This window comes from Anopheles gambiae, chromosome X (assembly GCF_943734735.2).
Source record: "Anopheles gambiae chromosome X, idAnoGambNW_F1_1, whole genome shotgun sequence".
NCBI classification, from domain to species: domain Eukaryota; kingdom Metazoa; phylum Arthropoda; class Insecta; order Diptera; family Culicidae; genus Anopheles; species Anopheles gambiae.
In genome coordinates this window covers 17,694,947-17,719,198 of record NC_064600.1, presented here as the reverse complement: position 1 = coordinate 17,719,198, position 24,252 = coordinate 17,694,947, and the positions used below count along the sequence as shown (strand labels likewise).

Here is a 24,252-nt window from a genome sequence, read left to right as displayed (position 1 = left end):
AGTTTTGTTCATGAACAGCTGTTAAACCTATAGTTATTGATTAAAATAATATTCTACTAACGATTAATCCATTGATTCAAGGTGAATTTAGCATAAAACTAGTAAATCCTATAAATTTTATATGGTTTTGACATTTCTTGGACGATTATCCGTGCAAATCGATTAACTGGCAACAGTACGGTCCCGAGCTGCCCGGTTAATCGACGTTCTGCTGTACAGTAGAACGTCGATTATCCGGGCAGCTCGGGACCGGACGGTTGCCGGTTAATCGATTTGCACGGTCCGAGAAATGTCAAATTCATATAAAAACTATAAAATTCACTAGTTTTATAATTAATTCACTTTGAATCAGTCGATTAATCGTTAGTAGAATTTTATTTAAATCAATAACTGTTCATGAACCAAACTGAATTTCGAAAATACCACTAGACTCTAAAGCTGCAAAAAAACTGGTTGCCCACTTGACTATTGCTGCAAATGTTCGCCGTACGTTTGAGCAGCTGTCATATTTATGTGCACGGTTAAGCCGCCCGCCGGTTAATCCGCCCCGGATAATCGAGATTCTACTGTATTGGTTTGCTGTTCATGTGATCAGACCTACCGATTCATCTATCGATCGTAGTTCTATCGATTTTCGAATAGTGTAACGATTTACAGGTATTGCTGTTTGTAATAAACAAAAGAACCGAGTTCTCGTTCACTTTTATTGTGATGTTCGACTCGGTTAATTCACGTTCACCTAAAAGAACCGAAAGGCCCACCTCTACTGTACAGTCTGTTAATTTGTTCGTTTCATGTTATTATTAAATTTTATGTATCAAAAGAACCATAGCGTTCTTCTCTTGTGAACCGTTTCATTCATTTTTTCACGTGAAGTTAATGAACCGTACGGTTCTGGTTCATTTGGCCCACCTCTAGTGCACAACCCACCATAAGGCAGATTTGACTAACCAGTATAGTCTGACGCACCTGTGGTAGAAAGGTTAAACACTTTGACGTCACAGGTTTTTTAGTGAGCACGTAGTGCATGGCAAGAGAGCAATGAGAGCGTCAATTTCACGATCGATTGTTATCACTCTTTTGTTTCATTGCGATACGATAAGCGACGTAGCACATGTCTTTCTCGTTCTCTCTTTCCTACCTCATTCGTTCTTAAGAGAATCACTGAGGGATGACTCAAGAGAATCACTGAGAATCATCAGATACAAGGCTGAGCGGTGAGCAAAGCCGTCATGCGAATTCATATGACGCGGCGCTTAAAGTGTTAAGTTACCTCAACAACGTAACAGAAAGAGACCCAAGAGGACCCAAAGACAACATAGTGCACAACCCGTTGCCGGGCTCTCTAGTTCTAGTTAAAGGCATGGTAGATGCGGCAATTTTCTGTATCATGCCATCGGTTTTCGAACACAGGGTTGCAAGAGGTTTGATTGCTCATTTTATTTACTTCAATTAGCTTCATGCAGATTTACAAACATGTTTGATTCGTAGATTCGCAGATTCGCTTTACGCTGTTATTCGAATAGATTACACGGGAACGTAAACTAACGGCCTGCTGCCGCCGTGAAACTCTAACGGAAAGCTTTGGCAGCGTTTCGTAGCCGTTTCTACCCGGCACGCCGTTTAGTTAGAAATGCGTACGTTTTCTTTTGCTGGTACACCTTTGCAGCCCAACACTCGCCGTTAGAGATATGCACCAGTCACGGGCCTTACATTAAAGGGGGAGGGAGGGGGGGGGGGGTCACCAGTAGAGGTGGTCGGGTTCGAACTCGGCGCCTCGTCCGCAATGTTAAGAGCAGTGTTTAGACATATGACTCCTTTGCGTCCTGCTCGGCCACCGTTCCACCGCCATCCGTGTGTAGTAGAGATCGAGTAAAACCTAGTAGAATGTGGGTGTGTATGTGTGTGTGTCGTACAGGACCAATCAGTAGAATTGTCCGTCGCCGCTGCCGGTCGGGATACGGCCAGCCTGGCCTGGCGGTGAGCTGCCGTACTGGTACGGGTCCTGTGGCGGCTGCTGGCTATGGTGGTAGCTTTGGTGATGGTGCGCCACCTGCTGCTGCTGCTGGTGCTGCTCGTGCAGGTCAAGCGGATGAAGCTGCTGGGGTTGTTGCTGATGCTGGTGCTGGTGCTGCGGTGGCGACTGCTGGTGGATGTCAATACGCGCCTGGCCGCCGGCATACGGCAGATGATGGTGTCCCATCGCTGTCGGCATGTACTGTTGGCCGGTCTCGCCGAGGGCATAGTTGAACAGGCCCGACTCGGACGCACCGTGCATCCGGTTCGACTGTATCGCGGTGAGACGGTGCTGCTGCTGCTGCTGCTCGTGGGCGGCGTGCTGGTCGGAACCGTGCCGCCCGTACACCTCGGTACTGGTACCGGTACCACTCACGTACGCGGATAGCGCCGGCATCAGTATCTGCACGGTGCCGCGCGCACGGTCCGCCAGGCCGCTCTCGCCGCTGGTGACGACCGCAACTGCGCCGACCGCGTGCTGTGGAGTGGCATGGTGAAGCGTGATTGAGGGTATGCGAACCGGTAGGATACTTTTTACCTCTTCCAGCTCGGGCGTCGCACTGCTTGGCTGCCGGCCGTCCGGTTCGATCGTCGCGGTGGCCGCGTGCAGCTGACCGTGGTGCACGTGGTACTGGTGCGCGAACGGACCGTCGCCGACGTCACCGCGCGCGTACCGGTGGGCCACCGCCGAGGTGGGCTGGCTGGTGTAGCAGGCAAGTCCCCCCGTCTCCTCGAACGGAGCGGCACTACCGCTGCCGCCGGTGCCACCGCCGCCGCCGGGCTGGAAGTGTGGCGTCTGGGAGCTGTGGTACTCCGGCGTGGTCGGCATGTACGCGGTGGCATAGTTGGTGTAGGCGTAGCCGGGCGCCATGCAGCTGGACGACATCGGCCGATTGCCGTGCAGCCCGTACGCACCACCACCACCAGTGCCTCCAGTCTCCATCGCGGTGGCGGACTCGCGTAACTCAATGCCGATCGGGATGGTCCAGTCGCGCGCTCCGTACGGCGACGAGTGCTGGCTTTGGAGTTGGGCGGCCACTGCGGCGTCACTGCTGCTGCTGCTGCTGCTGCCAGTGGACGACTGCTGCACCTCTGCCATCTCCATGGTGCTCTGGGGCTGGCCGTCCTCCAGGAAGTGGCAGTCGGCAGTGGTGAGCGCGGGCCCGGTGCCTTCCCCACCATCGGCGCCGCCAGCCGAGTACAGCTCGACGGAAAGGGGCGCTTCGTACGGGGCAGCACCGCCACTACCGGCGCCGTACCCGGTCACACGCTCGTGCGCCAGCTCCAGCTCGTAGCTGGTGGCTAACGGTGGCGGCGGTGGTGGTGGTAGTGCCGGCGGTCCGTTAAGGGGCGTTTCAGCCGGCCCAGCCCGGACGGCACTGCTGCGACTGCGCCCCTTGCCCGCCGGCTGTTGCTTCGGGCCGCGCGCCAACCCACCACTCGTCGACGGGCACTGGCCGTCCGGATGGGCGTACTGGCCGGAGTCGCCCGACGAGCCACCGTCCTCCATCGACGGCGGGCTTGCCAGCCCGTTCAGCTCGGCGTAGTGCAGCTCGCAGCACTTGCCCGACTTTGCGCCGGCACCGACGCACCGCTTGGACTTTTTGCGCCGCGGCTGGTACTTGTAGTACGGATGTTGGCTTTTGTGGGCCAGCCGCAGCTTTTCCGCCTGTTCGACGAACGGCTGCTTCGCTTCATCCTTCAGGCTTCTGCGGAGAGAAAGGGTAGGGGGGAAAATGTAAGAGAAAAACAAGAAGCGTTAGGTAACTTTTCTGTCAACAAAGGTGCCACCAAATACAGTGCCCGCACAATTGATCGTATTTAGTGGGCAACGGTTCTGCAGGTGCAGAGTAACACACTTTTTTTGTTTTTGGCGGAGAAGCGCGGGCGGGCAAGCAGAAGGATGGAAATAGAGGACTGGAGTGGCCCCGGCCCTTCCCTTGTCCTTGGTGTGTCCCAGAACGCTCGCCCAGCCACGGAAAAAAGGCTTCGATTGTGCCCCTTGCGGCGATGTGGCTGGTGGCCGGTTCGCTGTTTGTGCAGCTTTCTCTGCAGTTTCGGGACCCTCCCGCATCTCCCCTTGGTCAGGCCTACACGGGGGAGCCGCTCGGTGGGCTTTGTTTTGCTTCCTACGCAATTTAGAACCCTTCCGATTCGGCGCTCTGCGCTCCGACAAATGCCACCGAATGAATAAGAGGCTTATTCTAGTACTGTGATGGGATGGTTGAGAAGATGCGGGAATGGTGGAAGCAACAGGTAGCCCTAGACGTGGAATTACGAAGTTTTAATCGAAGAACGCCGACACACGTACGTCAGCTCTGAGTTGAATAAAAAATAACGAAAAAAGACAAACCCCCTTTGAACCTGGGAAGGATATATTTTTGAGCGCAACTTCGAGTGTCTCTCCAGATGGGGTCTGCTGGGTCCGCTTGCTGGACATTCTTGGCCTTCTGGTGTGATAACCGATTACCCCGTCTAGGTCCACCTTTTCACCCAGCAGCAAGGGGGTTAAGAACTGCGCTTGCATACCCTTGGACTCCTGCCGAACTCGTTATCGTGGCTTCTTCGCTCGCTGGAGGGTCTTGATACCTTCCATCCTGGGGATGGCATTAGAAACCATTTCACTTTCCCCCCTATTTATTGACACACGTGCGGGGCAAACAATTGATAAGTTTGCATGTCACATGTTTTTTCTTTCTTTCTTTCTTGTTGTTGGCGATGGCGTTGCGTTCTGGTTCGCCTTCCCCCGAAGACGCATCGAATTTAAAGGCGTCAGGCGTTGTAGTTGTGACGAGTTGCGAACCAAAAGTATTGCCGACCGTTAAACTGGGCACTGCTCTGGCTAATGGTACTTGCTATTAGATTGGAACGTGTTCACTGAAGAGTTTATTTTACAGTTCAAAAATATGAACGCAAACAAAAAAGCTAACCATCAGTTATATGTTCAAAAGAAAGTTATTGGGCCACATGGAGCCAACATCAATATACTTATGGTAAAGTTCCTGAAACTAAAGTACCAACAAACTTGCATCATTGCAAAAACTATCCTCGACAAATCTACAACCCTAGGAACATACACAATTTGGGCAAGAAGTTTGCATGAGAGTTTGCTTAGATAGATAGATAGATTTACTTATAACAATGCTTAGAAATAAAGCATTGAGAGTCGCGCAGAACATTGCTTATCGCTAGCGCTGTAAATATCGTGGTTCTAAAGCCCCTAAACCTTACATACGTTTGCAACCACCCGAAACACCTATGTGCAGTGTTGTACCGTGGGGAAAATACTTTTTTACCCGGTATTTATGTTTTGCGTTTTACCGGGTTTAAGAACCTTTTTGGGTTTTACCCGTGTAGCATGTTGGGTATTTTCGTTCGAATGGAATTTTCAATTCATTTATGTCACTTATTGTATCTTCAATCATTAGGAATGTTTACTTTTTCCTTAAATTAAGAACTCTAAGATTTTTTATGGATTCTAAGAAAGCATGTCGTATCAAGAAGTTGAACACGCAGTTGATCAAAGCGTTTTTACCCGTTACATTTGGCTTCTTCGATATAAAGGTACGTAACTAGGATCTAGTAAAAATTATACATAGTAAGGATGACATATGAGTTCAACATATCATTTTTAAATATATGCTGACACTATCCACGAACGGTCCTTTAAGTTCTTTCTGTTAGACGTTGCAGCCCTGATGTTTTCTAAAATTAAGATGTTTTCTTCTAGGATCACTTATACAAATTTATTTGAATGTTTTTTCAGGGGTGTACCACTTAAATTATATATTTCCATTAAGACCAACAAACAGTTTTACAAAATGATTTGCAATTGCATTCTAAGCATTAATATGTTCTACTCATGACATTGGTAGGGCGTTTCTTCTTCTTTTTCTTTGGCACAACAACCGCTGTCGGTCAAGGCCTGCCTGTACCCACTAGTAAAATGAGCTTGGCTTTCATTCATATAGGATCACTTAAGGGGCGTTTAGGATACCCTACAATCATAGCCATTTTTCCTTTTTCTTCTATTTAGTGTAACGGCCTACGCGGACTTGCCGGCCTATATAGGCTTTCGAGACTTATTAAACTATATACCTAGCCCGTTGTATAACAATGTTCGCAGAGCTCCATGTGAAGAGCTAAATAGATAAGCCGAGAGTGAACAAATGTGAAATTTTTAAGAAATATTAGACGGCTAAGAGCTGCCAGCACGAAATTAAAGAGCCACATATGGCTCGCGTGCCGCGCTTTGCGGATAGTCAATCCTTTCTACGGAGGAGCTGCCCTTTCTAGGCCTAATCCCATGACGGGCATTTAATGAGTCTTACATCTTGACGATTGTACCTCGGTAGCCATGTCATAGATACCAATTACATCCGATAGCCAAAAACTGACATCAGCTGTTGCGCAATTAAAAAAAAACAATTTACCCATTAACATACCGTTCTTATCCGTATATTTTTCTCGAAATTGAAAATACTACATTTGGTACATACATGCCTACGAGTTTGAGGGGAAAACTGGAAATCAAATATGTTTGTTATCATCTGTGTCAAGATAGAATAGATGGCACCCAACATTATATTTTAGTCATAAGTTATATGTAGTTCATTTTGAATGTAGACATTTGATTTGTTTTTTACTTTAATGGTTACCCACAAAACCATAAGTTTAGTGGTGAGTTTAACGGAAAGCAATCTAAGTTGACTGCTCCATCACCCAAACTGGGTACCATTATCTCCCCCGCCCCGCTCACCATGTACAGCGGAATCAACTCTCAAGATGCTCACACCGTTCACCATGTACAAGATCCACGCAGCAAGATGCTGCTTAGGGCCCCCGACACTCTAAATCCGCCACTGCATAGGATGCTGTCCAAAACTCAATCGCGTATTGTCGTAGTAGCAAAGTAGCATCTTGGCAAAGGGCATTGATTCAACACACTAGGGTAAATGTACGAATAGTGGTGCAATTTGTAGATGTACAGATGTGATTTAATAGATTTTAAGTGTCAGGAAGGTAAATTAATGAATATTTTAACACATAGTATTTGCAATGTGTTTTATCTTTGCAATTACAACCATTTTTACCATCAATCACTAAAAAATTACGAAAAAAAAAATATTTTTTTGACTGATTTGTTGTACCTAGAATGATGGTATGGTATGGTATGGTATGGTGGTAAACAAACATACCTAAAAAAAATTGTATAATATAAATGAAACATAGTTTTGAAGCTGTTTTCATATGAGCAGCAATGCTTACTGTCGTAATATTGATTTCTTACATAATTTGATCGTAAAAAATGTATTAATTTGAGATATGAAAATATTGACTAAAGTACTGTATAACGACCGTAGTCTACCAACGCTGAGATAGGTGTGCTTGATTCAAAGTCGATTTTTCACTCAGCTAGAAATGTTGATTTTGGCCTTTTTTGGTAAATTACTTACAGGAAACTCATTTTTGTTGCTTATTTTTTAAAAAAACAATACTATAATTTCAAAATATAAAACTATAAATTCAAAAATATCAAAACGCAATGACATTTCATAAAAGTACATCAATAACCTTTCATAAAAGTTAAGTTAAAAAATAATAATTCCGTTGTTATGTGGTAATTTAAAGCGTTGAAAAAATAAGAGTTTCGTTAGGAAGGTCTGAGGATTTTGGAAAACATATTTGAAAAATAATGGCTTTTCTGTCACTATGTAACGGAATTGCTCGGTTTAAGTTTTAAACTCTTTGTAAATGACCAGAGAACATAATTACTCTTAAATTATCGTATGGAGCGTAATTTAGTGCAATATCACCAATATTGGTACTAGCACCATTACGTACGATTACCCGAAATCAATTGCTGAAACTGAGTTTTGGCTTGAAGTTATAGTTTAATAAACACGTGTTTTTTGCTTAGACGTCGATCGTTTTTGTTGGTCAAGTTAAGCGTCTTCAACAGTATGCAATGGTTTTTCAGCTTTAAAGTCCGATTTTCAGATCAAAACGTAGGGTAAGATTTGAGGATAGTAAATCGTATTATGTTTGCAATATTTTAAACATAAGACCGATGGACTGGTCTGGTGGTACAGTCGTCAACTCGAATGACTTAACAACATACCCGTCATGGGTTCAAGCCCCAAATAGTGGATACAGGCAGGCCTTGACCGGCAGCGATTGTTGTGCCAAAAGAACAAGAAGAATTGTAAAAGGTAATAATGCTTCTGTCTTGCTATGTTCGGTATAAAGAGTGTCTTTGAGGCTTTGGCTTTAGAACATGGGTCTCCGAACAACGGGCAACAGAGTCTAAAATGCGGCCTGTGACGGTTTTTAAAATTATGAAATCTTTAGTCTAGATCAGGGATTAAGATCAGGGATCTCCAAACATTTTATTTCGCGGGCCGGATTGCTTCACAAATAGCGTTGTTTTTGAGGGCCATTTTGACTTTATCTTTAGAATGATCGATTATTCAAAACACGATTTGATTAGAATATTTCTACATCTTTATTTCATTGCATCTTAATCTTCAAAAGCAAATATTTAAATTTTGATTTACTAGTCATGGTGGGCCATAGTTTGGAGACCCCTGATTTGGACTATGTTACTCAAACCATACCAACTGTGTATATTGGATATATTCAGTAAATATATTCTTTAAAATTTAAACGTTCCTATTAGCTTAAGAACCGTCCAAATGGCCATTAGCGACATTATTTGTTAAGTAATGCGGCTTGAATGTTTGGAGATCCGTGATTTAGATAATAGTGTAGCCGAGGGGCAGCAGTCGTCACTCAATGTTTTACCCGCGGTCGTATCCTGTATCCTATGCACACCTGTCTCCATTGCACACCTTCCCGGCTTTTGCTCGGCTAGAGATACACAAGAGTAAGGATTTTATCACGAATCCTCTCACCACTGTTTGCGGTAATCTTCAGGGCCGCTTCGCAGCAGCTCTCCTCTAAGTATCGGTGGCAAAACTAACTGCGAAAAATACAAAATAAAACAGGAAACGAACACAAGCTAAAGACGCTAAACTCTCATGCAAACGGATACCAACCGTTCCGAGTAACCCAGAGCAAGCGAAAATAGGAAACGGACAATCGAAGATAATCCCACCGCACTGGGCGAGCTTCCGGACCACCACGACCTGTCAAATGGGCGCATCCGGACCCGGGCCGCAGCCAGAACGGTTCGTTTCTTCTGTTTGAGCTCCCATCGACTATCATCAATCTACTCACCATGCGCATACAGGTTTCAGCTCGCGGATGTTATTTTTTTGCCGGCTTGCGGGAAGGGGGAGTACTTTGCCCATTCTTCGTAGAATTTTATATGAGGCGGGCTTGGCAAACGAGCGGGAAAATTTGGCCCCAAACTTTTTGTTCACCCCGCTTTCCGCGCTCATTATGTGCCGTTTTTGTGTTCGTGCTGTGTGAGTGTGTGCGTGACAGGGTTTGTTGTTTAACTTTTCTGAACGCTCGCCGCTTAAAACTTGCTCCCTCCCCACAGGGGTAACCTGAAGTGGAAGCAAACAGACAGCTATAGAACGAACCAGTGATCGAACGAAGCAAAGAAAAAAGAGGGAAAAAAGCGTGCGTTGGAAAAGTTCCCTTTCATTGGAAATTATTAAAGAAATAAGCTCGCCTACACATACACACACAGGCACGTTGAGTGACGGAAGCTATCCTTTACAGATTATTATCCTTATCGCGGCATTATCGATTTGAGATGCTGCTTCAGTATTGCCCGGCGTCGGGCAACACTTTAAGGTGGGGAAAGTAAAATGTAAACTAATTTCCCCATTTAATCTCACCACGGCTCGTGAAAGCCGTGCTGCACAACACATTAAACCTTGCATATTTATGGACGGTCATGACTCTTTCCCCGTTCGCTTTTGGCTCGAAGTCCAAAAAGTTCGCCGACAGGCGGGACCAGTTCAGTAATCCTTGACGTGCCTCGGCCGGCTTTACCTTGCTTCCATTCTAGGCAAGGAAAATGTTATCCGGTCCGCTGGTTGAAGGCATTTACCCGGCCCGGTACCATTTTCGGCGTACCTTATTAATTAATCCACGGTTAATCTTGGCGTGTTCGCAAAGATCCGGTCCCTGCACATCCCTTTTTTGGGCAAAAGTTTGCCGTAGGGAATGAAACAGAAAAGAAAACGAAAACGAAGAAAACAAAAAAAACATACGAATTGTTCCAAGATTGCCCGAATGGATCGTTGGATGTGCATAAAGTTTTTGGAATGTTCGATTTGTTTGTTTGTTTTGCGGCGACAGTGAAATCAATATATTTTCTCTCTCCATGTAACGCGGAACGCAGCTGCTGGAGAGCTGCGAAGGATAGGAAGGGGTATCATTAATATTTTCATACTGCATATATTTCTTAGCTATGCTGCAGCAAGCCGCGGGAATCGGAGCCTTGCGCAAAGGCGGGAAAGCGGTCGCGTGGGCGTTAGCGTTTTAGGAATAATTAATTAGCCCCAGAAGTTTTTCCTGCCCGACAACTTGTACCGCGCTACGTTGCAGCAGGGTGGTTGGCACGATTTGTGACAATTCGTTGTTATGACGGTTATGCCAGGTTCATCATTAAAAGCTGCACCTAGCTCCACTCTGTCTCCTTTCTCTCTGTCTTTCTCTCTCTCTCTCTCTCTCTCTCTCTGTCCCTCTCTCTCACTCTCTATCTCGTTCTCTATATCTCTATGTTTCTATATCAAGGGAAACAGCTTTATTGTTGATGACGCTGCTACTTGTTTGCAATCAGCAGCATCCCGAAGCGTATGCAACCAGCTTAATTGGTAAAGTTGGGCAAACATGCCGGGTTGCTTTCCCATGCGACAATAGTTGGCTCACCGTCCGCACAGGCTCAATCAGCAAAAACGAGCTGTTTTCCCGAATTTTGCACCTATCGCCAAACGGAAAAGCGAAAAGTGGGTTGCATCTTCCGCCAACCTCAGGAAGCTCGTTAATTAGTACAGGGACATAAGTTGCGTTGGGTTGGGTTGATCCCAAGCGACGCATTCAACAGTATTATTTAGGGGTTGTGCTTCTTACGGCCGAGAAGATATGCGTTTTGGAGATACTTGCTTGTTTTCACTTATTTTCCACTAGTTGATACTCCTGTTACTCATCGGAACAACTTTGAAAGCGGAATAGACCTCGCTAATCACTTTTCAACACACTTCGGTTAGTACCCCATTTCAATCTTATTTGATGATGCAAAAGGTAGGTTAGAAATAAGCTGAATACAAACAAGTAGATTGAAAGCGACGAAAGCACCATCGACGACGAAAACCATTCGCCGCGTAAGATGACCTTGCGAGGATACTGAAAATCATTGAGGCCCCAATATCAGTACAATTTGCTTCAAGTACAAAAAAAGTCCAATCAGTACAATTTGCATCAAGAATGATCTATTGCAATGTAAATTGCATTCTTGCTAAAACTTAGCCCTCTTACAAGCCAGAAATATCAGAGTTTTCGGCACGAACCGTATCAAATAAGTGATAAAGTGCTTAAAAGTATCAAATCTAATCTAACATACCCAATAATGTAATGTTTTTTAAATGAAAAACGTGAAATTTGTCTTACGAGGGTTTTCGAGTTACACGTATTCCTCGGGAACGTGTTTTTTTAACAGACTGTAATATATAATATATGATGCATTATATATCATATAATAAACTACAGTCGCCTTCTTTGCTGACCACCGGGCCCCACGAAGTGAAATACATTCCTAAAGCAAAGGTTCCTGAGCTGGTACCAACAGTCAAACCCAGGGAAGTCCAGTCTTCAGCTACATGTCGATCATTCCTAGACTGAAGGACGCCGTCGACAATATACAGTCCATTCTTTAGCTGAACAAATCCATCTCCGTTGCTATGCTGGATATTGAGAAGGCCTTCGACAGTGTCTCTGGCCAGCTGGCGTCATTCACAAAAGGGGTATTTTTAAAGTGATGACCCATACGAAGAATATCTTGAAAATCATTCGAAAGCTCAGTCGACTTACCGTTTCTAGGCATAGTTCCATCGGATTCCAAGTCTCATAGGACAGCATTCAGGAATCACTCATTACCGGTCACGTATGTAAGGGAACCTTCAATCGAAGTATTTTTTTGTGAAAAATTAAGTTGCACGAGGAATGAAACCCAAACATCGAAGCATCTTAAACTGAAACTCGGTCAATAGAGATGGATTGATTGCACGAGACACGAACGGGACATAAAATTCACTCCGATCATTGCCATAACAAGTGTAAACAATCTTGTTGTATTGTGCACATAAGAAGGATTTTATACAGGTTGCCTTGTTCCTATAGGTGAGTCGTGGAATGTCCATCATTTTGCAGGTGATTACGAATCTGTCTAGCATTTGCAGTAGGATAAGCCCTTTCGCTGTGTTTCCCAGAGTACAATGCCTCTTTCTTCGGCATATAAACGCACGTGAATATGTCCAAGCCAAGTCCAAGCCTATCAGCTGACGTTATGAAAACATAAATTCCCCGCACCCCATATCAGGGGTAGAAGTGAGGCTGTAGAGATAAGGATTTTCAGTTGCATGTTCTGCTATCTCTCTCTCTTTCTCTCTCTCTCCCTCGCTCTCTATCTCTTTTTTTGTCTGTCTAACTTACCAACCGAGGGGGGTCAATCTTCAGATTGATTTTGTTGCTTTCTTTTAATGCGACACGCTTTGTAATAACTTCCGGTTGCAATCTGCTGCAAATGCGTGTTCTTGCCTGTTCACCCTACGACGTTAGCCAATCGATATTGTGGAATGCTCTGGAGCAAAGCAGAGCGTTCAAGCTGTAGCGCGCATAGCATCTCATGTGAGTTTCGCTCCCCTTTCGCTAAGCAGTGCTCGATTAAACGACGAAGGAGCTACAGAAAACGGTACGGAAAACGAAACGCACCAGAATAACCGGGGGTTGTCGTCAATCTCGCCTGGATAGAAAGGACCTTCATGGACCGGCGTATCTCATGCACACATTTTTAAAGTGATGTAAAGGGTTATGTCGAGGTACCCTAACGCTTTCGATTTGAAAGCCATTGGAACGCACTGCCTTGCCATTCGTGCGATGATCGATTAAATAAATAGAAGTAAGAAAAACGAACGGCTAACGGAATCTTTACGCGACCAGCTGACCTCGCACTAAGGTAGAACACCCTACACGCGTGATAATAGTGTGCAACCCTACTGGTGTAAAAAATGGGGTTTATTAATATGCCGGATTGCAGTGCCTGAGGTGGTGTAGGGGGGAAGAGAGGCTTAGATCTCCTGTTTGAGAAATTCCCACGCTTATAAGTGGAGGGGACAAACCCCGTCACAACTATTTGGAGAAAAGGGTGCATCGACAAGGGCGCTCAAAGGTGTGACATTCCCCAACAGGAACGGTGCCGGAGTCCAGGAGGAGGCAGGCTGGTAGCGATAGGAAGGAAAACTTTAGCCCTTGCTACTTATTTCGAATAGTTTGGAAAACTTTTTCGAGGAGCGTAAGTGAGAGTTGCGGCAAAAAACGGATGTGTTTTAGGATGTGCTCTTGCAAGCTGCCGCTGAAGATGATGTATTGCTTAAAGTTTTCGTCAGCCATCCAATTCTAATCTAGCTTTGCGACGCTGTTGATACATGATGGTGTGATAAAAACTACCAAATTCGGCTTCAACAATGTAAATGTGCGTGGGCACGCATGCTTTCCATCCTACACTATTTCCATGGCGCTGTGCCTGCTCACTGCCAGAGTTGCTTACTTCTGGAGCTCTTTCCATGCCAGAAGGGGAATTAAATATTGTAAGAGCAATACGGAGAAAGAGAAAAAGCAACACAGCGAAAGGAAAGCGACCATCAGCGGCTATCGTAAATTCCCATGGAGGAAATCCCGACGCCTGAGTTTGTAGTTGACCCCTTTCATGAATCCTCGCTTTCCTCACAACCTCACCTCGAACCCGTATACGACGCGTTCGGTACGGTTGACAGTGCGCTTGCCGTGTGGGGCAGACTGGCATAGCCAACCGTTGCTAGCGAGCCGAGCGAACAATCAACCCCATTGTTGTCCCCGGTACGGCACGCCGCCGAAGGATAGGGTACACTGGGGGGATATTTAATTCGCTACCATGGAGTTGTCATACTTCCAGAGTGGGTCGCGCGCGCGCTCGCGCCGGACTTTGGGATGCACCGCACTGGTGTGCTGCTCAGCTAGGCCGATGTAGACAGAGAGTAGGCAAGGGGCGAGCGGGCTGCTTGGGGTCTGGTCAACAACAACAGATGGAACCGAACGGCGAACAGCTGTACGCGGTCGAACTGGACAGCCGGACGTGCCTCGGACGCGTGCGTACACACCGGAAAGAAAGAAATCGGGCCACGCTTATTGTGCCGAAAACAGCCCCTCGGGCAGGGACCGCGAGAGCCGTTGATCAACCTGCAGCGGGATTATTATTTCTCCTTCCATGGATTGAGATTCGCTCTTTTATTAGAACTCTTTAGTGGCACATTAGCAACCTACACGAATTTGTTATTAGGCATAATTCATCAACATGCTAGACGGAGAGACCAACGATTTCTATCCCCGTTAAATGTACAAAACACTGTATCAACATTTTACTACATCACCGAGCAACCTTCCGTGAGTAAATTTCAGATTGTGTCCTTGACACTGCCAAACCATTCGGAGGAGCCTGCATTCTTGCCGTTTTCTCCACTTCCTCCTAATTTTTTTTTTTAGGGGGATATGAAAAGCCTTGTGCAAACTCCACGACAACAAATTCAAAATAAAATATCACGACTTGCCTATAATACCCGGGCGAGGCGCAAAACGCGTTTCCCCTCGCACCGTCCTGCTCAACAGTCAGGTTCGTCACTAAACGCTCATTTTATAATGTTTATCACCGCTGCGTGTATTCCGAACATCGTTTGTGTGTGTTTTGCCTGTCGTGTTTGCGTTTGCAGCCTTTAACGTGTTTCCACTGCCAAGTACCCTTCTCCGTGAAGGGAGGAAACTATGAAGGGGGGGGGGGGGGAGTGGTAGAAGATGATGGAATGGTCGGGGGGATCATTTACTTATCGGCATTTTTTTAAATAAATAAATAAATATACACAGTTTACTGCCGCGCGCAGTCGGGGGCAGCAGGATTGTGAGAGCGAATACCAGGATACTGAAGAAAGGGTGAAAGGGAGGTGCAGGAGTGGGACAGCAAAATGCGCAAAACGTGCGTTTTTACTTACTTCCAAATTTTGCCCAAATCCTTGCTGATTTCCGAATTCTGTAGCCGCGGCTGTTGCTGGGCCATCTCGCGGCGGGCGGCCTGGGCCCACACCATGAACGCGTTCATCGGCCGCTTGATGTGTTGCTTCTTTTTGGTGCTCGGCGACCTGCAAAAGCGTTAGCGAGGAAATAAAACGATGTAATAGGTATGTTGGTAAACTTTACATCCGGACGTCGGTCGCTGGCCGGAAGCTCCTAGTTTGGTGTTGCTGGAAGGGAGTTGTTCTAGAATTTAGTGTAAACCAATGCGATGCATAATGTTTCTGAACGTATATTTCAGATTTTTTAAACTGACTGGAAGCATGTTCTGTGAAGGAATGTTCCCTGACTGAAGCAAGGTTCAGAGAAATTGTTCTCTCTATCTCTTTCTCTCTCTCGCTTTTCCCAAAAAATGGTCATTTGAACCGGATCGGTTCAACCAGAACCACTGTAATAAATCACAACTCTTTATTTATAGGGATTGAAACTTTGACCGTTAAGTGTGAAGTTTGTGTCGCACAGGTATGTGCATGTGTTCGTAAATTCTGGCGTAACGACCTGCATGGTCCATAGAAGGATTTTGAACCCACGACGAGCATGTTGTTCAGTTGTACGAGCTGACGACAGTGTCTAGGGACCGCACCACGGGCATGTGTTTTATGCAATTTCAATGCTCAAAAATCGACGCGAACAATTTCCTGATACTTTGGGTACGGGAAGAATCAGGAAATTTTTTCCAGCCTGCTGTTGTTTTCCCTATATACTTGTCCACCCGTGAAACGAAAAGATAGATTATTTACAGTATGTTCTGTGGCTCGCTCCACTTGTCCTTCATGATAAAGTGAAACTACCCCTTAAAACCAGTGCTGGGAAGCGACAAAACCGGCAGACGACGAGACCCAGGGGGAAAAAACAGGGAAAAGCACACAGCATCTAGGCAGGAAAGTATCAGAAAAATATAACCAACAGCAATCGTCTCACTTCCTGCCCACGCATCCTTTGTTTGCTCTGCCCTGCCGGACAATTGCCTCCACTATTCTCCACCTCCAACTCGATTGATCCGCATGACGCATCTTACTCGGTTGACGGTTTTAATGAAATGAAAGCGCGTCGCCTTTCCAAAAACAAAACAAAATATAAATCTTAAAACGTGTCTGGAAAGTGTTTTGGAACGCACTTTTATGGCCAGTGTGTGTGTGTATACGAATCCCGACAGAGACCTTCCGCCCGGGGTTCGGGTTTGCTTTTTCTCCTATGTAAATTTGCCCGTGGTGTCCATCGTTTTCCTGTGCCGAAAGTACCGGAAATTGTGATGCGTGTATCACGTCGGCGGGCAGCCCAGGCGTCACCTAATTATGGTCGAACCAGGCGGAAAGTATGAGAAAGAGAGAGAGAGACAGAGAGAGATAGAGGGAGAGAGGGAGAGGGTGTGGGGAAAGCATAGAAAAAGACATCATATCATCCACCGGACCATGCGGTACGAGAGATAAGAGCTACGAAATTTCTAAGAACTGCGAAGCGAACGAAACGAGTTTAGCTGGGGCAGCAAGGCAACACGGGTGTAGGATACTCTGCTTTTCTGCGCCCAAGTAGGGATAGTGCTGATAAGGGGTGGATGCATGCCGAGGGACCGTTTTTTTTATTCTTTATTATGTTTGACAGGCGGTTCCTATTTGCACTTTGCATCCTGTGGTGTGTGCGTCGGGATTGGTTACTTTGTTGCGCTCTATTGCCGTCAGGGTCTCAGTGCAGGGAAGGAGAACGAATTCCCTGCACCTGTAAGCTGGATGTTCGGAGGGCGTAAGATGCGAATGATGTTTCGACGCTCTTTTTCGCCTGACAATTGCGCGACCAGTCGAGGAGCAATCTGTGCGGTCCCGCAACCCCTCCCCCCGGTAGAATCGTAAACATCCTCCCCGGAAACGGAAAATCTGGGAAGAAAGAACCACTCAGCACACACAAACACACGCTGCACACTTCAAAACAGCATTGCCGTAGCGGTCCATCACCATTTCGCACGCACCATTTCACATCGAAGATGAAACATCAAATAATTAAGCGAACGCGCACCCGCGAATGCCATCGTGCCCATCCTGCGCCAGTGCATGAGTCGTTGCGCGGGGCACTACATGTTTGCGCCGTTTGCGAGAGTGCGCTCTGTACGCACACAGACACAGGCGCGCTCATCCATTAATATTTAATAGCCGCAGAGGGAATGGAATCGAGCAGGGATTGGCAAACTGAAGTCAAGTACTAAATGGGCCAGACTTAAGGAGTTGAAAATGCTATGTGCAATTTTTTTAAAACTATCATTATTTTTGCTTTCGCTTATAAAAGTGAAAGAAAATGTTTGTCTTGATTAAAGAAAACATAAGTTTTATAAGTGATAAGTTTTAGCAAATAAATCAATTGTTGCATATAATTCTGACTGTATATAGGTTTTCCCCGATAATTAATGCGCTATGAAATCGGACTAGAGGCAATAGTGTATCTCGAATATTAGCGTCGAATTTCGAGGTTTTCAGTAAAATTAAAAACTCATTTTCGTATAATTTTACTTGGAATGGTAGGTTTTAGCCATTCAATTAGTTATTTGATCTGATTTCAACAGAAGATTACAATGTTGTACCTTTATACCAATTTGTACCAGAAGATGTATTTTGTTTTTTTAAATGGTTTTTAAAATCCGACCGAAAGAGAATTTATTTTGCATTTGACATTTGATGTGTCAAATCAGTACAGTTTGTTTGAAGAACTGTCAAATTTAGAAAATCGCGTATAGCGAAAACTTCATAGGCGTGACGTACAGATAGGTGGACGCATGTTTGGACTCATCTCAGAATTCACCTATCTTGGGTCAAAGGTCAGCAACGACAAAAGAATGGTAGCTGAGTTGCACGCAAGGATGCTGGCTGCCAACCGGTCATTCTACAGCCTGAAAAAACAGTTCACTTCAAGGAACTTGTCGCGACGGACGAAGCAGAGACTATATAGCAGCTATTGAGTACCGGTACTAACATACGCCTCTGAGACATGGAAACTGTCTAAATCTGACGAAACGATCTTAACCGCGTTAGAGAGGAAGAAGCTCAGATGGATACTTGGCCCCGTATGTGTGGAAGGACAATGGAGGATCCATTATATTGAAAAGTTATACGAGATGTACGGCGACCTCACTGTCGTGCAGCGTATCAAGCTCGCCAGGCTCCGGTGAGCTGGCCATGTTATACGCATGGAAACGGGCGACCCAGCCTGTAAAGTCTTTTTAGGCCGTCCACAAGGACAGAGGAGGCGTGGTAGGCCCAAGCTGAGGTAGTAAGATGGCGTGGAGGCGTCCGTCATTAAGATCGGGATAACGGACTGGCAGACAAAGGCGCGAGACCGTGAGCGGTTTCGGACTCTACTGAGGCAGGCCAAGACCGCAAAGCAGTTGTAGCGCAGGAGAAGTAAGTAAGTAAGCGTATAGATAAATCGCTTGTATCGAGTATGGCGTATATCGGGGAATACTTGTATAACAATTTTAAACCTTCTTAAATAGTTATAAAGTTAGACCAGGATGGATTTTATTTTGCATTTGAAAATTGATGTATCAAATCAGTACGGTAAGAGTATAAGAGGTACCGTGTATCTCGAGGACCGTCTGTATTTATTTAAAAAAAATCCGTCTTGATAGCTGCAATTTATACCACAACATATTAAAGTCTTCACAATACTTTGTAGGATTTATTTTTTTCTGCTTTGAGATCGGAAGAAGTGTCGACCCCTGCATCAGCACCAGATAGAGCTTGTCCCGAACAGTACCAGTAGCCTAACCAGCTTTTTGAAGATGTACTGGAGCAGAATTTATATCCCAACGATACATAGGACTGGAAAGGGTAGGGCATGGTAGGGGATTTTTCACTCTTGCTAGGCTGGCTAGGTACCGGACCTAGCGTACCAGGGAAATGGCGAACCAGTCACCAGGTCACAATTTCCAACCAGGCAGCAAAAACTCCCTCGTACATCACCCACGGGAAGCGTGCTGGAATGTTATTTCTTAATTAGGTGTCTAAGATTTCACAAATACACAAACAAACAAACAGCAAAAAACAATTTACAAAAAAAAAAAGCAACAAACCATCGGAGTGTGGGGCTGTGTGGTCTGGGACGTCCGCTCGACTGGCGACACGCGCTTGCGACGATTGCTATCTGTGAGTCATTTCGATTTCAGGCCACGCGAATCGCGAAGAACCGGGTCGTGTTGCACCGGTTGCATGTTGCAAGGGGGGGGGGGAGAGGGGGGCACGGACGTCATCGGCGGAGGAAGGTTTGAGCATTTCAGTCGCAAATGAGCCGTGACTCCCCGTGGTCTACTGCTACTTCGCTCCTGCCCATTAATAAACAGTAAGTTCCTTCGAAACCTGTGGGAGGAGGCGATGCTTGGATGTGGGGGAACAAAAGGGATCGAGACGAAAGGCCGTGGCGACTAAGTGGATAGGGGACGTCCGTTCCCATCATGCCTCACAGGGCAGGCCTAAAAGGGTCAGTGCAGGGTAGCTCTCTACGCGTAGAGGTGTTGATCTTCTGCTGGACATGCTGGAAAGATGTCTTGTGGTGGGGATAAAGCGAAAACAAAACATGCTTGGGCATAACAATATTAAAGAAATTTGTACAAGAATGATAACTTATCAGCCATCAAACAAAATCTACCCAAAAGAAAACAAACAAACTTTGAACTTTGCAATCGTTCGAAAACAATTTTCGACCTATCCTCGGTAGAACCATAACTTCGGCAGACACTTGATCAACCCGCTTTGATGCAATCTGTGGCGAATGCAAAATATCTATCTCGTCCCGCCTCCCATCTCCCTTCCCTCGTTCTCCAAAAAGAAAGGAGCAATAGGCAATGCTATAAAAGAACGCGCCCGATGATCGATTTGCATGCACCTGCCTCTTCTCCTCCGCTCTGGCTATTCCCACGAAATCACCAGAGCCACTAGATCTTGTAGCGACAGACTGCAAATTAACATCATCATCTTTCCGGGCGATTCGCGCCCGCATGATGTCCCTCTTTTTGCTGTGTGCCGCCATTTACGACCGGATCATGTGCGAGAATCCGCGGCAAACATGATGCGCCTGTCCCTTGACCTCTCGGCTGCAGCTACTGCAGAGCCCGGAGCAGCATGATGAATACCATCCGGTCGGTGGCATACGCACAAGCAGTGGCCTTCCCGCTCTTTTTCTAACCCCCCTTCTCATCGTGTGTGTGTGTGTGTCATTAACGCTTCTTGGAAATTAAAGCGAAAAGTATATCAAGTAAAGAAGCACAAAACTCCACCGACGCGCGCGGTTTGCTCAAAATCAGAGAAACGCATCAAAACGCTCTCTCTCTCTCTCTCTCTCTCTCTCGCCTTCTCTATTGGTCCAGCGGGATTAACTTGGAATCTTTAATGTTTTAACTGCATACATCACGAGCTGGGGCATTGAGGGAGCCAGTGTGGAGAGAGCAGGGACGTCACATTTTAAAATTGTTGATAATTTTGCGCGTTTTGCACACGGTAGGGCGAATGGAGGCAACAGATTGCAATTAAAATAAAGGCGCAATCGAAATGGGCAAGTACTGACCTAGTCGTGGTACCATGATAAGGTACGGCCCCGTCGTATGGGTAATAACAAAAAAGCAATAACCTTTTTGCACTTGTGTGTGTTTCGAGTCTCAGTATTTCGAGCCCGCTAAGCCCGCACACAGTAAAGCGAAAATCTTTTTTCCAGTAAATCCCTACAGGTATGATGATTGTGGTTCGAAATGCTCAAAGCTAAGGGAAATGTACAACGGATCCCAAAGAAAGACATCTCGAGCGCTCTTAACGGTGTTGTAGCTTCTACGAATCAACGCTCTGCTCTGCGTACCAGTAGAACGCGCCAGAGAGAACTTATCCCGCGCTTGTCGGAATGTATGATCTAAGATCTAGCGAACGACGCACTCACCGAGACACACACGGCTTGATCCCTCGTTAGTTCGATTAAGCACCAGCGCAAGAAGCCTGGATCAACTCAACAATGCTATGGAACGTTCAAGTCCAAGTGGTCCCGGCTCGAGAGGGCGGGCAAGAGTATCGGTGGCAGCACTGGTTTTATTTTTTTTTTTTGCGGGTAATGGGATAAAATCTGATTGCCGTTCCCTCCGCAGGTTCGTCGAGGGATCGACCGCTGCCTCTGACACTTGTAGCAGATGCGGTGACAGCAAACCGCGCGCTGACAAGTTCCAGAGCCACCACACAGTCCATCAACAGCGTGCGCTTCAGTAAGTCCGTGTACGCGGGGCTTTCGGCAAAAGGGGTGGACGACGATGATGATGGGGTGAGACGAGGGTGATCATAATGATGCTGATGGAAACCACCCGGACAGTTGGATCACTCAACACAAACACACACACACTCATCCTCTAATAATCTTCCCGTGCCTATAGCTCTCCCAGGCTGGGGCAAGAGCAGCGTGAGTGTAACAAACTAGATGCAAAGAAAATAATAAAAAAAACTGCAACACGTTTGTGTGTGTCTTTGTGTTTTGCAAGTACTAAAACCTGCGTACCAGATGCCCACACGCAACACCCATTATCACCCCCGCCACGGCCTGGGGGGTGGGATTCATGCAAGGGATTAGATTTTTACTGCCACACATGACCACACAAACAGGGCTTGGGCGGTTCTAGGTCGTAAAATTGCTTCCGTTTTTTTCCCCATGTCCCATCAGAAAGTGTGTGTGTGGCAATGTGACTGGGTTTGATCTAATTCATCCCAACTAACCCGTCTCCGTCGAAGATAGAAGAAGCTGTCGTCTGAAGTACTGGGAATTGATTTGTCACACGATAAAATGATACGATTCTTCCACTGCAAATACGGCTCGAGCCGGTCGGCTTGGGTCATTCCCAGTAACGAGATGATACTGCACACCGAAGGCCTTGACATATTGGCTCGTTTCATTGGAAATCATTGCATGATGACAACCGAACCTATGAGAGGGTCCAAGCAAGACGTTCAATTACACCAGCGCACAAAAGGGCATTCGTTAGTGCAACCAATTTTGTAACTCGTTTTCCTCATCGGTCCTATCCTGCGGGAAGTTGCGGGGTACTTTTTCACGTCGCAACCGCAACAACACGCCCGACAAGGAATAGAGCCTGGAAAACAAACAACAGCTAAACCACCCGAAACCACACATCCAGTGCAGAAGGCTAATTCAGTCACCACTCTTACGTAGCCGTACCGAAAGGCATCACGTTACACTGCAGACTAGAGTTCGAAGGCTCCGAACAAGCCAGCACAATCATAAAAAGGCCAAGTTCAGGGCGTGAAAACATACCGTACTATGTGTGTGTGTGAGTGTGTATGCACAACCGACAAAAAACAAATGGCTTAAAGGACTACGAAACGAAGAGGGAGATTAGGAGAGTACGAACAACCAAAAAAAAGGCTACAACATCCTTTGGCGGCACTTGACTTTGACGGGGGCGTGCGACGGACTGTGTGGACTGCTGGCAAACAGCGAGATTTTATGACGCGTATGGGAAGGATGAAGACACGGACAGAAAGTCTAAAAAGTCAGAGAAGTATCAAAATGCAGAAAATGTAATTATTTTCTTGCTTTTCTAGGGTCAGGATAGCGAGAGATGACGAAAGAAAGAGAACAGGGCGTGATAATTAGCAGTAAATGACCCGTCCCGATGCTCTGAACATGATGAGAAATCTAAAAAAAGCGCGTATGACAATGGCTGTGGCTGTATGAACCCGTTACGCTTTTCTTCATTGAGGTTGGACCTGTTTGGTTTGGCGTTTTTTCTTCGATGTCTCGAAATATTGCGCTTACTTCCTTTAATCAGATGGCACGCAGCTCTGTTGCGTTCATCAAATGCTCGGCGGAAAAGAAAACAAGAGTATCGTCTTCTGCAAAGGCACAGACGGAATAACTTTACTCTTATTTCTTTAGTTCCGGAAGAATTTCCACGAAGAAGCCTTACATCGGTCGGTACACCATCACATTGAAGAGGGCCGAAGCACTTCTTGGGAGGAAATACGTTTTAACCCGCCCTCGTCGGTCTTCTAGTCGGCCTCCTGCTACGACTTTCATTTCCTGGAATCTGCATGATCCGGATATTGGAACGAACACCTTCCCGGTCTGGGAGAATCCATCCGTTTGCGAAGCAGCCTAGAAGCACTCTTGTTTCTATTTTCATACACACATCTAGATATGGCAAACGGAATAATGTGTGTCCTGACACTAGTGCACCTGGACCAGGATCCCTCGGGCTGTGTCTAACGGGGAGGGAGTGGTGCGAAGTCAATTCGTTTTGCTGTTCGTTATTTATAGTACACACGTACCAATCGGTGTGGCTGAGGTGGTTCAGTAGCGGAGGTGATTGGGTGATTCACCCCACAAATAGTGTCCTCTCGTACGTTATGTGCTTTCTTTTTGCTAGACTGGATTCGTTTTTCGAAGCCAAACCATGTCCCTTCCGGCACTATTCTGAGAGAGGGTTTTGGAGTTCGCCGTCTAGCGAATAAAAACGAAGTGACAGAAATTACAGCCATTTGCACAAAAGAGGACACAGGGCGCCCTCGATAGGTCCCGAGCCATTAGCGCCTAGTGCGTAAGTGACGCAGCGGGCCATAAAGCGAAGTAAAATGTATTAAACCATATTGTCAAAAGCGGACATTTGGATGAGGCAAAGTGCGACGAAACCAAAAAAAAAACCCTCAAAAAGCGCACGGAGCACCGAATAAAGCACCGGTGTGCGTCGGCACGGCCACTCTTTCACACACAAAAAGTAACGCCGAGCAGCCCGCCTTGCGACCTAAAAAGCCGCTCAGGCCCGGGGGAGGCACGGGATTAGGAGCACGGGAAAAAAGGAAATTAATGGTGAGAAAACTACTCCCACCCTGTGTTCCGTCCTACCTCCTGAGCTGGAGAGCTGTAAGCCTAAGCGGACACGGCACGACAATTTAACGCTTTCGTGAGCGGGTCGGT

At 46.3% G+C, this 24,252-nt stretch overlaps 1 protein-coding gene across 2 annotated transcripts in view; it reads right to left on the bottom strand.

Annotated features, from left to right (window-relative positions):
• Positions 1–1,415: 1,415 nt before the first annotated feature.
• LOC3289790 (uncharacterized) overlaps positions 1,416–24,252 on the bottom strand; it is a 39,630-nt gene continuing 16,793 nt past the window's right edge. Inside the window, exons 2-4 of one of the 2 annotated variants that reach the window (XM_061653056.1) lie at positions 15,231–15,377; positions 2,555–3,725; positions 1,416–2,494 (exon numbers count right to left, since the gene is read on the bottom strand). In XM_061653056.1, the coding sequence (XP_061509040.1) occupies positions 1,925–2,494; positions 2,555–3,725; positions 15,231–15,377 (1,888 nt within the window). In that variant the 3' untranslated portion in view covers positions 1,416–1,924. Of the gene's footprint in view, positions 3,726–15,230; positions 15,378–24,252 lie in introns of both variants that reach the window. The other variant, XM_061653051.1, reaches the window with a different exon arrangement.